Source organism: Coloeus monedula (genome assembly GCF_965178545.1).
Source record: "Coloeus monedula genome assembly, chromosome: 7".
NCBI lineage: Eukaryota > Metazoa > Chordata > Aves > Passeriformes > Corvidae > Coloeus > Coloeus monedula.
This window is the reverse complement of record NC_138787.1, coordinates 9,071,199-9,085,266: the sequence shown is the minus strand read 5'-3', so window position 1 is coordinate 9,085,266 and position 14,068 is coordinate 9,071,199. Positions and strand designations below refer to the sequence as shown.

Here is a 14,068-nt window from a genome sequence, read left to right as displayed (position 1 = left end):
AGCACTGCACAGCCAGGGGAGCACCTGGCTGGGGCACAGCTCCACTGTGGTCATCACCAGAGCTCATCAGCCCCGGGCTGGGCAGTCACAGCCCTGCAGCCTCCTCAGGAGCATGCACAGGTGCTGGACTGAGAGGTAATTCCCCAAATTAACGGACTGCAGCTCCTGAGCCAGCCACGGGCAAGGGCTGCAGGGAGACAAGGCACCTCCCGGCATCCCGTGGGAAAGCAGCGCTGGACACCACACACGCAGTGCAAGTAACTGCTTGGCTCAGGGGCTAAGAACAAAGAGTGTCTGACTGGGCAAAGCTACAAGCACTTGAGAAGCAAGGGAACAACCTGGCAGGTGAAAATACATGGGCCATGAAGGAGCCCAGGAGACTTCCCCAGAAACACTCCAAACCCCATTGCATTTACTAATTCCTAGTCCTATAAAAGCACTTCAGGAACTTCTGAAGAAAATTGCCTTCTGGTGGGGAAAAGATCCCTTGTTTTGGGAGTACGTACATAAGCTGCAGAAGACGGCCATAGCAGCCAGGTCATGACAAAACACAAGGTTTAATGTCTATGAAAAACAAGGGGTTTCAGCACCTGTCTACTGAAAACTCCCCTTCCAGAGAACATGGTGTACAGCCCTGCAATGCTGCCAAGGGGGTTGTCTGTGCAGACACTGCACTGAGGTATAAAAGGTGTTTTGTACCACCCATCACCGCTTTGCAGAAGCAGCATTCACTGCAGACATCGTTCCTGTGATTTGTGATGCTGAAGAGCAGCATTATTTGGAGAGCACAGGACTGCAACCTGCCAGTTCCAAGTTATGGCCAAAGCTAATTCAACGAGTTGTGAAGGCAGATTACATTTCACATGCAGCACTTGGTCCAGCATTTATATTTGTTCTTACAGCACCTTCCCCTTTTCACCGTGGACACGAAGTGTATGACTTTCCCCTGTGCCCAAAGTTAGGACATTATTTCACAGTACAAAACTGCTTTGCCACTTTTGAATCAAGGGAAAAGACTCATGCAGAGGATGGACAGAAAAACTACATAGATGACAGCAGCAGAAATACAGCAGCACTCTTTCCACTGCCACTTTGCTGCAGTCTGCCATCAGTCCTGGTGCTGGGGCAGGTGAGAGAGGGGGAGCTGCTGGTGGGTGCTGAGAACCGGGCATCTTGTGATTCAGGCATATGGGGGCTAGTCAGCTGCACTTCAGCACTGTGCACTTTGTGCCTGGATACATGAACACCTTCCAGTGTCCTTCTTCCTTTGGAAATTATCCAGAATGAGACTACCCTAAGTGCAGCCTAACCTTTAATAGGAAGACATCTGTGAAGAGACTCCCTTGACCTAACCCCTGGGCACCTGTGAACTGCCTTTTAATGTCAGTTGTTCACAACTGCTTGCTTGCATAGAGAGATGCATGTGTGTCTCTGTGAACCGAGGTGGTACAATCCAACAGCTGTAAGGCAGGCTCCCAGATTCCTCTGCAAGCTGAGAGCTCACTATCTTGACACTGATACCTCTGAGGGAAACAACTTTGTCATAGGTTCAGTGGAAGATCAGAGGACCTTGAAAAATTATTATATTTAAGTCCATGTCCATTTCAGGGCACAGATTTCCCCTGCAAAGAAGTAAAAATTTATTAATAAACTGCAACAGTTTCACATAAGAAACAGGAAAGCAGGAATGCTACTAACCTTGAGAACATGAAGACCAGTCTCTTGCTTTTTTCCTCCCGAATGCACATCAATCATCCACTTGACTGCAGAGTTTTAATTTTAGGCCACTTATTAGCATTAATCATCTCAATTTTCACTTGGAATTTGTGAACAAGTATTCTGTTTATTAGCTTAATAAAAGCTCAGATGCATAGAGCTACAAATATCAGGCACCTCAGCACACACTAACACAGGGTTGCCCTTGGTTTTAACTTCTTTATGCCACAGAGAAGACCACCAGGACTTGAGATCCACATGGGGGATAGTCCCCAACATGCAATCACCTGCACATATCACTTGCTAACTTTACAGCTACTACTGGGCAGCGTGGCTCTCACACCATACTTACATCTTATGTACCTCTGGAACACATCACAGGTACTTCCCGGGTCTAGAAGTCCTCTTGGCTTCCTTCTCACAAGCACATCAAATGTCTTAAAGCAACATTGCAGAAGAGGTTGTCCATGCATCTAGACTATACATCACATTTATTTAAACAAGTAAGCAATTTAAAAGTCCCTGAGTTACACGTCGCCTCCTTACACCATTTCCCCAGAAGTGACTGCACGCTTTCTGCTTCACCAGTGAGCACTGTTCTTCCACAGCAGCACCCAGAGGGGAACTCCTGAGGCATGCCACCCTCTTGTGTCCAGAACAAGTTTCACTAGTTCCACCTGCAAGTACCAGGAAAGCACTTTACCAGATTAGAGACCAACAGCCCTCAGGTGTCTGGGCACACAGGTCTCTCTAAACCTCCCTTCAGAAGTTTGTTGCTGCTGATGCTTGCATTTCAAACAAAGTTCAGTATTTCACACCAAGCAAGGAACTTGCACCAATTAGAAGCAAATTTAAACAAATCATGACAGAGTACCAAAAGCAAAAAGTATCAAATGTAAACAACTTGTAAACATTAGTAACACAGTGGTAGATTCAAACAACATGAATGACCACAGAGACAATTCACAATTCAGAAACAGCCTTTTGTCATGAAGTCTTTATGGCTTGACAGAAAGAAAGTTAGATTTGTTTTTGATGTGGTTAGTGCAATTTTTTTTTATTTGAGAGGTCAGTTAAGAAGAGTTAAACAGATGAATCCAGTAAGACACCTCAGTTTCTGAGTTGTTTTTGAACCTGATCTGAAATATGGCACTGGACTCTCATCTAGAGTCAAGGCATTTGTGATCTCAGAAATAAAACCAGCTATTTGCCCCTCAGGACATGGAGGTTGTGGGGCTCTTCAAGGGATAATTCATATTTCATATAAAACAGAGGAAGGAAAGCTTAACAGCATCAGAAGTGCAGCTGTGTGCTCAGCCAGTACCTCTGCAATCCACATACACAGCTTCATCTAATACATAATTCATTTGGAATGAAGTGAACAGAGGAAGGAGGAGTAGGCAGACTCACTGAAGAGACGGGTAATGCAGCATTTGAGAACAGTCCACTCCTGGAAATTCAGACTCCTGAAAAGTAACCTTGGGCTTTTACACAAGGAGTGACTACAAAAAGCATATTCCCAAACACTGTCTGAATTTAGGTCCTCCTATTCTGCTATCTCATGCAAAGCAAGAACAAATATCCAAGCTTCTATCCAAAGCAAAAATCAGTATCACTTTCCTTGACAGTGATAATGGTGTTTAGAGAGGATTTTTCAAGTAGTGTACACCCTCCTGGAACCAGAACCAAGCTTCAAGACACTCACCACATCTGCAGCTTTGTTCCAAGTTACCCCTTCCCTGATTCCAGAGACACCACTAGTCTGGCACCACCATTTCCTTACACTTATTGCTTTTACAAGCCATATTCATTCCCAGGACACCTGGCTCACCAGAGTTTTTGCTCTTCCCCTTTGTTTCTCTTCCAATAGGAAGAGCTCCCATTTTCCCTAATGGAAGTCAATGCACACGTGCACAGGACAGAGTAGACCTATTAAGGCTACATGGCTGACCAACAGAAACAGAAATACATGTATGTAACTGAAATTTTCTTCTGTTTAGCAAAGGGCACCAAGTTTTAACTGAGACACTTCCACATGTGACTCTTACTTCTTTGTATCCACCTTCTCCCCCTACCCCCTTTACGTATGGGGAAGACTTACTGTGCTTCCCTGATGCAAAACAAGAAATAGATCACATCAAGTTTGCTCCATACACCAAAAGGTAAAAAAAAACACCAAAGGACAAACTGGTTCACAGTTAACTATAAATAAAAGTGCAGTAAGTGTTCAAGTAGAGTGTAGAGTTTAAGCAAGCTGTACAACCACATTTGGCATAGTCATCTTTTAAAGGCCCTGCGTGGGTCCCTCCCATTACTGACGGCAGGGGGAAGAGGCTGAACACTATTAGCTGGTGCTGGATTTACAGGTCCTCGTCCATTGCCTCTCCCACTACCTGCATAAATGTGGCCGTGGTTATACGTGAACGGAAATCCACTTGCTTCAGGTCCAGTTTGTAAACCATTTCCTAAAAAGACAGAAGAAAGGTTATCACAAGTTCCATGGGTTGAAATCACCGATTCCTTACATAAGTTTAGCAATAGGCAATACATGGAGTTTGCAGTAACCACCAACCCCTGAAGACCAGAAAGAAAAGCCTCTCTGACACTGCAAGACCCCAAACCACAGCTTACCCTTCCTCTCCTAAACTACCTTCCCTTCATTCCTACACCACTTTCTCAGCTAAAGCAAAAAGGGTCACAATAGCAGCTTTAGAACACCAGCTACTGAGTACGGGAATTGTGTAGCCAGGCCAGAACTAAGGTTCCCCCTCAGCTTAACCTGTTCAAGGCCTTGAAGCATTTTCATATTTAAGATTCTATTTTTAAATACAGCACAAAATTATCTGGATAAGTCAAATACTGGAATTCAGATTACCACCACTGCCGTTTTCGGGAGCTAACCTGGCAGGAAAGCCATGGTGTCTAGCAAGACTGAAGTAATTTTTAAAGCCAATGTCTCAGGAAGTTTAAAAAAGCAGAATTTCAAGTCGTGAAAAAACTTTTTGAAAGCATCAAAACAATTTAAGGTTAGTCAAGACCCTTTACGTGATATAGGGACCCCAAATATTCTCATGTCCTTCTCTCCTACAGAAGAAATCCTGAAAACAGTTTCAGGAGATGTTCATGCTTACATGCTTGAGGTTCAGGCCCCTGTCTGAATGACTTTTTAGAGCCTAGTACACTTTTTTATCCCAAGAATGGAGAACCCTTGAAATAAATTTCTATTCCCGTTAAGTGCTTCTTGTCTTTTCACATCTACAAACTGAAAAAAACTTACCCAGTGGCCCAAAAGTACAAGTACCCATACCACTTGACGCAGAAATATTATTCTGTTCACCCTGTGCCTTTGGAGAAAGTTAAAAAAAAAACAAAAACAAAACAGAGACATGGATCAGAGAAAGAAAATTCTCATTTTCACAGAAAGGGGATGATTTTTCCCCCCCATGTTCTTACAGTGGCTCCACATGGAATTTATCTACTACTTCAATTACTGGCTCATTTTAAGCTATGTATCACTGAGTCCATTTTACCAGAAGAGTCACATCTGATCACAGACTAGTGTGAAATACTCAGAACAAAGAGCACTTTAGGCCAGAAGCTTCAGACAAGTTTAACGTACCAGTTTGTTCTGCCCGATGTGCTCCGAGTTGGGTTCGCTGTAGTTTGGCACTTCTGAGTACACCATGCAGAACCTGGGAAGAAATTAGGATTATTAGGAAGTTCTAAAGCCATTTTTTAACAGAGTTCTCAACTCCACAATTCACAGAGCATATGTTCTTGACACATCCCATCACCTAGAAGTAATTAAACCAGACCCCATGGTTCAGAGAATATCTGTAGGTATTAAAAGGCTCTTTGATCCCTTTATTGGCTTGTGGTGAGGCTGCCACATCGTCCTGGTGAGGGCATTTCAGTCAAGCAGAGGCAAGTATTCATTTACTCAAGGAGGTAAACTGGCCTAAATAAAACAGAAGGTGATGAAAGGGTTCCCTTTGTCTCTCTTCCAGCTGCACAATCTTGTCCAGCACCCACTCACAAGGTCACCCAAGGCACTGAGTCATCCAGCCTGCTCCCAGACAGGGATTGCATTACACCTCTAGAGAAAACTCAAACTCCCACATGCTCCCATGCTATGCAGTACCCCATTAACAATAACAGCACAGAGGAGTCCAAAACAGGCAATGAAATTCAAAGCATCCTTTTCCACTCAAGAAGACTATGGCAGAATAGGCCCATCAACTCACCACATGGAAATTATGGCACAGAGGAAGAAAGATCTGGATCATTGCACTGCTTGGAGTGGTTAAGCAGAAGTGGAACTCCCACCTGCTGCTGGGAGGCACAACCCAGATAAGGACTCTCATCACTCCAGCCAGCTGGGTGACGCTCTGAGGTAATAAATTCTGTACAAGAGAATCTGTAGATTTTTCTTTGTGTAATTCCATCTGAACACTGGGCATTTCTGAACCATACAGCAAGAGATGTAGCAACCCCAGAGCCCCACTTCCCTGATGACTGTAAGGTTTCCCACAGCACTTTGTGCAACAGTGGAAGTACTCTTCTGGTTAGAAAATGCTGCTATTTTTCCTGTTGCTCAAGTATGTTACTCATGTTTGTTCTTAGGCAGGAGCTGTTGCCCCAGTCTGTGGGCAGTTTAAAGCAGGTTTAATGAGGCTTGCTTCTGCTTGGATATGATTCACTGGAATGACCTTGCTCATCCTTCTCTGCATTGCCTGTCCCTCAAGGATGACACACATACAAAAGGCTTCCACCAAAATGAAGTGGTTAATCAAGATAAGGCCTAGGTAAGCAATGCAGATTCAGTCCCTTGTCATTTATCCACTTCCTCCTCCATGGTGCCAATGATAGAAGCTGATTTTCCTCAAAGTACCTACAGTCCAGAGAGGGTCAGAGCTCATTATATCCATGACCAACTGAGAACACACTTTTGCTGCCGTAAATTTCATTTCCTAAGAGCCACCAGGTCTCATACTTACCATGACACTCTGCTGAGAAGGGAAGTATGAACATGCAATACTTACTCCCCAATTTTATGCAGCTCCCCTCCTCGTCCCGTGTAAAGTGTCAGGCATCCTTTCCACAGAGATGCGTACCTGGGCAAAGAAAGGAGAAGTGAAGCAGTTTCCTAGTGAATGAGCTGACAGAGGAAGTGGAAGCATGCTATCTTCCAGGAAGTTGACAAGTATTACAGATCAGCATAGACTAAAAAAACCCCCAGGGCCCCCAATGTCACCAACACTAATGCTGTACAGATCCCCATGTACTACTTCTAGCAAAAGGTACCGGAAGCTCAGCAGACTCCTTTGACAATTCCAGGAAAGCAGCCAATTATTTTGAAATTGGATGATCTTTTGTTGACTGGAGCAACCCTTATGACTTGTCCTGCAGAGAACAGGCATTTTGCCAAAAGCAGTATCTGTGTTATATTCGGTGACAACTCTCAGTTCTGCTTTCAGCAGGAGCCAGGAAGAATCGCCTTTGCTTGCTGGAGAACTGCTACTGAATGCATATGATCAAAAGTGCTTCCATTCTTAATATAGGTCCTTACCAGATTGGGCTTTTCAAAGGCACAAGTTTGGCCATCAAATTCCAAGTGACATATAGAAACACACTGACATAGTTTTTCAATTGCAGGAACATTCCCTTACAAAGACAGTGTGAGTGCACTCTATTCTTTATAGTGGCACTTGACTTCAAGCACTGAAATTTGAGCCATACAAAACTTTCTGAGTAATTGTTCCCTTCAGTGAGGGGCATCACGTATGTGCAGAGAATGAGGAAAATGCAGACCAGAAACACAGGCACAGAGCAATGGAGTTAAAAGGAATGTGTGTGTCTTCTAGCACAGGAACAGGGAGCCTCAGCAATTGCACTCGCAGAGTCACCAATCTGGACAAGTCACCACTTCCTTATGCTCCACGTTTATCTCTGGAACAGAGATAACAAACCTTCCTCTTGCCCTTTGCCTTATCTGCTGAGACTGGGAGACATCCAGCCACACACAGGGCCCTAAAGAGGCACCAGGGAGGAGGCAGGTTGGCAGGAGAGGACAGCACTGCCAGTGCAGTGATAACCTTCTCCATACTTCAGCACCAGTAGGAAAGCACAGGCACTGTAACTGTAGATACCACCTTGGGAGCTTTCCACCCAGAACCAGGATGAGTGTTCTTCAATTCAAGTGCTACCTTTCACTTTAAGGATTCCCTCACTGCCTAACCTTTAATCACCAGCTAGCTGGGCAGTCTTGTGGCAGAAAACAAAAGAAAAGCACTACCAAACAATAAATGTAAGTCAAACATACATTTACTGGGAAAAGACCCAGCAAGTCATGTGACTAACAACCCCCAGCACAAAGTTATTCCACGTATGCAAGCATTTGTTTTTATCTCAAAAAGAGCTGGGCATAAAGCACTAAACTCCAACACTAGTTTCAAATTTACAAATATTAAGTGTAATGGCTTCCTGTAAATGGGTTCACCACCCAGTGACAAAAGTAAGCATCAGTGTCTGCATTTCCAGAAGAATGCATCTGCAGCTTGAAATTCAGCAAGGGGGAAAAAAAAGCATGTTTACAGGGGGGCCTGGATAAGCTTTTCTGCTTGTATCAGAGGGCATTCTGCACTATGAAGTCAGATTAGCCTACAGAGCTGAAATTTACCTGCCTTGCAATGGCAGCATCACACACTCAATTCTATTTAAATCTAAAATTGTGCTTGGAGAACCCTGTATGCCAGCATGAGGGCAGTTTTTTGAAGATGAGAGCCAAACCAGAATGCATTTAGCTTTAGCCATTTCACTCCCTCTGCAGTCCTAAGGGAGCATGCAATTCATGTAAATGAAGGCATGACTTTGCCACCCACCAGAAATAGTGATGTCAGCTCATAAATTTAATACATACAAGCCAAGCTCAGTTTTTCACATTAGAGGATGCCATGACTCCCCCATTTGTTGCACAGAAAACACCAGAGCAGCTACAGTAAGCCAGTCACAGAGGGGAGTACAGTAACGCTGCTGAACAGCATCGCTCTTAATTTGTTTTAATGTCATCTACACACAAGGCTTTGTGCTGGCCCAGAGCTCTGGTTTAGTTCCACCCATCCCTGCACTCCACGTGCTCTCCACGCAAGCAGCGTTCCCCAGAACCACCTCTGCTGAGGAGTCAGCCCATTTCGTGTAAAAGGACATTTGCATAGGAGGAAGCAGCTGTAGTTTTCGTGGCAAGGGTCATCCAATTTAAGTCCAGAACTGAGAATTACACTCAAATGAACAACTTAAGAGCAGCTCAGTTAGCAGCCTCACTGAGTCACCTTTCACCTACTTTTTCATAAAAACAAATTAACAGGACCTTATACACACTGCAGTTCCACCATGTCCTGGACTGCTGTAGGCCAAAGGATCAGTGTAATGGATTTCTAAAAGTGTAACCTAACAGGCATGGAGAACTCAAATCAAAGTGCCTGTAACTTTGCTACTGACAATTTAAATGACATGGAAAAGGATTTTCAGATTGACTCTAACATTCTTTCTCACAATAAGTTTGGGGGTTGGGTTTGTTCCTTTTTCCTCGTTAAGTTACCTCTGAGAAATTATTTGCAACTAACCAAATTAACACACTCTACAGTGTAGCCCTACCATGAATTCTTACAGTGAAACTGAAAGGGTTCTCCTCTGCCTGTCATTTTTGTTAAACTCATTCCAATGAAAAGCAACTTTTCTGCGTGATATGTAATCATCCCTTCCATTCATTAACGAGCTCACTGCCAGAGTAAAGAACTAGCTGGGAAGATAAGAACATACTTTGGACTTCCCCTGCTTGATTTACAGACCAGGACTGACTGTTGCATTCCCCCCTGCCCCAGAAGTATTCTCCTAGGAAGCTAGTCTAAAGCCAACCCAAATCTCTTCACCACCACGTCCTCATTACAAACGCAAGCCCCTCCTAGCCTGTACACTCACACTAGGCATGTTCTGGCCTGGGAAAGGTGGGTTCAATTTGGCGAGTGACCTTAGGGCGCTGGCTCGGTAACAGGGAGAGGGTCGGAGGGGGCAGCCGTGTGCCCCGTGGCCTGGAGGGGCCCCGCGGGTGACAAAGGGCTGCGCGGCCCGGCGGGCGCGGGGCGGCCCCGTACGCACCCTTTGGTCAGGCGGATGATGTCCCCCGGCTGGATGAGGCCGCCGATCTCGTCCCACACGCAGATGGTGATGCTGCCCGTCTTGTCCGCCACCTTGCAGGACCTCACCTCGTGCCCGTCCTTCGTCTTGGTGACTCGCCCTGCGGGGAGAAGCGCGGCTCAGGGGGGGCACAGCGCCGCCGGCCCCCCCGCCCGCCGTGACACGCGTGGGCGGCCCGGGGGTGGGGCGTGCCGGGCGCCACTTACCGATCTCCAGCACAATAAAGATGACATTTAAGTTTTTCAGTCCCGGTTTTATGTCTTTTATGAGAAAATACGTGTCGCTCGCCGCGCTCATACTGCGGCCGGCGCGGGGGTGAGGGCTAGCGGGGCGGGCCGAGCCCGCATCCCGCGGGGGAGCAGAAGCAGCGCGGGGCCGGGCAGGGGGGCACCGGCGACCCTCACAGGGGACGGGGACACGAGCACAGAGGGGCTGTGCAGTGACTGTGCGGCACGCCCGACCCCCACCGCTCCCTCTCCACACCGACACTACCGGCACAGAACCCACCCCACCTCCCTCTCCCGCCAGCACTAAGGCGCACACGTGCGCCGCGCTCCACTTTATACCGGCTGGGCGCCACCAACGCGGGAGCTGGGAGGGGGCGCTTGCGGCGAATGGAACCGTCCGGGGCACGCGGAGCGCCAGGACTGGGTAACGGGCGGGCACGAGCCGGCGCCGCCCGCTGATTGGCCAGCGCTGCCGCCGCCATCTTCTCCTTCTCTGGGCGCTGCCGCTGCTGAGCCGGGGCTGCCTCCTCGCCTGTCTTCCGCCAGCTCGCCCTGCCTCGCCTCACCCCTTCTGCCTCCCCTCACCCACTCTACCTTGCCTCACCCCCTCGCCCGCCGACTGACTTCCCTCCGGGGAACAGCCCCGCGGCGCCCCGAGTGCGGCTGGTGCGGCACAGCAGAGTAAGGGAGCGGTTCGCTGCCCTCCCACGCCATTTTAAGCGTCGGCTGTAACACCGAGAGGAGCGTTGTCACAGGTGTCCCAGAGGGCGATTTCCCAGTAGTTCCGCCCTCCTTCATTGGGATTTAAAAAAAAATACAGATTTGTTAGGGAGAAACTTTTCCGGGAGAAACGTGATCTCCACCAAGCAGAAAAGGCAGCTGTGGGGGCTGCGGGCACTTCAGGGCTTAGTAGGGCTGCTCCACATCATTCTGCTCCTGGGACCGAATGCTCGTGGCATGTAGGGGAAGCCAGGGATTGTACAGTAGCCTGCCTTGAGCCTTCCCGTGCTTAAAATGTGAGCGTAAGTCCTGATGAGTACTAAAAAGTATCTAAAACATTCTGAATTCTGCTAGCAGCTTCTTGAGGAGATGTGTTATTCCCTTGAGCTTGGCTACGGGTACGGTGTAAAACATGAAGGAGGGGCAGCTTCTCCAAGTAGGAAGCCATCGAGGTGGTGGACAAGCCCCCACAGCCTTGTGACATCCTTGGCTGGCTGGTCCCAAGGAAACAGCTCCATGCCACAGAACAGCCCAAAGATGTGCAGATGGTCCTGTAATTCATCTCTTCCCCTTAGGAAGGGTAGCATATCAGTGTACATGCACTTAGCTGCTCCTTGTCAGCGCCAAACCTAGCTAGCTGGGCTTTCTATTTGTGTGAGCAGAAATCCATAGATGACAGCAGTTGTGAAATGCCTGGCCACATGTTCTGCCACAGAGGAGCTCTGGCCCAAGGAATGTTGAGCAATGTTTGTTCGTAGGCAGCAGAGCAGCCTTGCTGGGTGCCGCTCAGGGCTCGGAGTGAAATACACTGCCTGCAGGAATCTGAAAGGAGGGTTTGCTTAAAGCCCCTGAGAGCTTAATCCACTTCTGTCCCGAATCCTTCAGTGAGAGCAGATGAAGGGAGTGACAGACTTCCTCAGGGGCCTATTTCGTGGTAGCATGAAAACTTTCATAGTCATCAACTGTATTTCAGTACATTAATGGCTTTAATTTAGTCACTTGGGAAGGATTTCAAACCAAATTCCAGGAATGACAGTGTCTCTGGCAAAGGTTGGGCAAAAATACTTTTATCTTTATTTAAAACTGGTAAAATTTTTTCATACATAGGTAGTTTTTCTGCCTTCACTTCTTCCTTTTGTCTGCCACATTTATTTAGAGCTGTTGGAAAGACTAATTTTGTATCCTGTGTTTTCAGCCCTGAGCACAGTAGATTTGGGGAGAACCCTTCCATTTTTCAAGAGGAAAAAGCACAAAACAACCAGTTAAGAAAGTTTATTCACCTCATGGCAAGCCTCGGGCAGAAAGGAAGTCACGAGTGTGATTAGCTGAAAAGCAGAAAACACAAAAACACTTCACCAAGAGCATGCTTCTGTCATGTGTCACTGGTAAGATGGTTTCAGGTGAACATCTGTCCAGGAAGGCAAGTGCCAGTGCTCCAGAGCAGCTGGAGAGGTGCAGAGGACAACAGATGTGGGCTCCAAGCCACCTTGCAGCCAGTATACCTGGAAATGCTGCACCAGGCCTGCAGCAGGGAGCACAGGGACCAGCAGAGAGCATGGAGGGAGATGGATTTATTTTATACCAAGGTTCCTTTTGAAGCTGGTAAGAAGAGGTTTAAACTAGAAATGACAATACAGCAGGAGGGGCCCAAGGAATCTAGGCAAGTTCAAGAGCACACTGACAACTCCCTGGCATGTTTGATTGAGGAACTAATAAGCAAGGGTGCTCTGTTGGACCTCAGAATCAAGGAAGAACTGGTTGGAAAAGTGAAGGTGGGTCAGCATTCAGTGCAGTGCCTTTGAGATGGTGGAGTTCAGGATCCTGAGAGGGAACAGTAGCACAAAAGGCAAGACCACAACTCTGATTCTGAAGAGCAGACTTTGGCCTCTTTAGGGATCTGCTTGTGAGATGGTCCTGGAGATCACAGCGTCCAGAAAAGCTGCCTGGCTTTCAGAGATTGCCTGCAAGTGCTGCAAAGGTCCATCCCAAGCACACGCAACAAGAGGGAGGCAGACTCTTCAGTAGTGCTCTCTCACAGGGTAAGAGACACAAACTGAATCACCAGATTCCACCTGAACACAAAAATACTTTTTTTTTACTGTGAGAGTACTCATAAACAAGTCAGTTGTGCAGAAAGGTGATGGAATCTCACTCCATGGAGATACTCAAAACCCAACTGGTTCACCATCCTTGCCAACCTGCGCTAGCTCACCAGCCAGTTTCATTGATTCTGTGATTCTGTGAAATATTTCCTGTTTTCTCAAATGCAAGACACAGCTGCAGAAAGCTTGATGTGTGTGATAGGAAGGCAAGGTTACAAACTCCTGTAAGGGGCTGGGACTGTGCTGGAAAGGCAGAGTTGGTCATCTCTTCCCTTACAAGATCCTTTCAGATTCATTAAATACATTGTTTACAGTGTCTGTTCTACCACTGATGAACAATTTTGCTCTGTTTGTTTCTCAAAGAGACACTTAAAATCTTGCTCATATTTTTTTTAATCATTCCAATTGCCAGCCTCTGAGAGTGCCCTTGGTATTATCTAGCAGTGACTGAAGGATTCCTGTTTGCTGTGAAGGTGACCTGCAAAGCAAAACAGTTTTCTCCGTCATGCTTCTTTATAATGTATAAAGAGAGCAGAATTATTATTAATTTATTTTGGTTTTCCAGCTCTTTTTTTCCTGTTTTGTTTTTGACCTCAGAACCATAAGGTTATGAAGTCACAGCTGTGGGTAATGGAAGCACCAGCTCTCTGACCTTGCTGGGGCTGTAGTCAGTCTTGCACAAACAGGAGTGCAGGGACTTTGATGCAGGTCTGTCTTCATCCTCAAGAGCTTCCAGCAAACACCCTGTAACAATGGATATGCCTGGAAAAGGAGCTGGGATGCCAGGACAGCGATATACACTGTAAAGAGAAGAGAGAGGTACATTGTCAATATCTTGGGTTCCCGACATTAAAAAAATGTTGATGAGTTCTGACTGCATGAATGGGTCACACTGAGAGCACCAAAGCTTTGCTCGTGCTGTTCACAGGAGTAACAGGGAGCACATCCAATGAACTGTGACTGCAGCCAAAGCAGGAGCCCTTCCATCTCTGAGGGAGATGGGTGTCTCTGAGGCACTCAGTGTCTTACCACACAAACCAAATTTAGCCTGCAGTGAATGTCTACAGCAAGGGTTCCACTGATGAAGTTAAAATAATTTCCAAGCTCATT

The 14,068-nt window shown here is 46.7% G+C and overlaps 1 protein-coding gene across 3 annotated transcripts; it reads right to left on the bottom strand.

Moving 5' to 3' along the window:
- Positions 1-625: 625 nt before the first annotated feature.
- On the bottom strand, positions 626-10,422 carry NABP1 (nucleic acid binding protein 1). Of its 3 annotated transcripts, XR_014226557.1 has the most exons (8): positions 10,116-10,422; positions 9,871-10,009; positions 6,759-6,830; positions 5,336-5,408; positions 4,994-5,060; positions 2,069-4,181; positions 1,699-1,763; positions 626-1,622 (listed from the first exon to the last, which is right to left on the bottom strand). XR_014226557.1 is itself a non-coding variant. In XM_082284753.1 (6 exons), the coding sequence occupies exons 1-6, from the start codon at positions 10,204-10,206 to the stop codon at positions 3,994-3,996; spliced, it is 630 nt and encodes a 209-aa protein (XP_082140879.1). In that variant the 5' UTR covers positions 10,207-10,422; the 3' UTR covers positions 626-3,993. The 3 variants fall into 3 exon arrangements, 1 of the variants encoding a protein (XP_082140879.1); XR_014226556.1 differs by having other exon boundaries at positions 1,699-4,181; XM_082284753.1 differs by having other exon boundaries at positions 626-4,181.
- Positions 10,423-14,068: the final 3,646 nt, after the last annotated feature.

Excerpts from the sequence above, each read along its gene's own strand:
- NABP1 (XM_082284753.1), bottom strand. The coding sequence starts at position 10,206 with ATGAGCGCGGCGAGCGACACGTATTTTCTCATAAAAGACATAAAACCG. Across the intron at positions 5,061-5,335 it reads ACATCGGGCAGAACAAACTG|GCACAGGGTGAACAGAATAA; the intron begins GTACGTTAAACT and ends CTTTCTCCAAAG. Across the intron at positions 4,182-4,993 it reads TTGTACTTTTGGGCCACTGG|GAAATGGTTTACAAACTGGA; the intron begins GTAAGTTTTTTT and ends CTGTCTTTTTAG.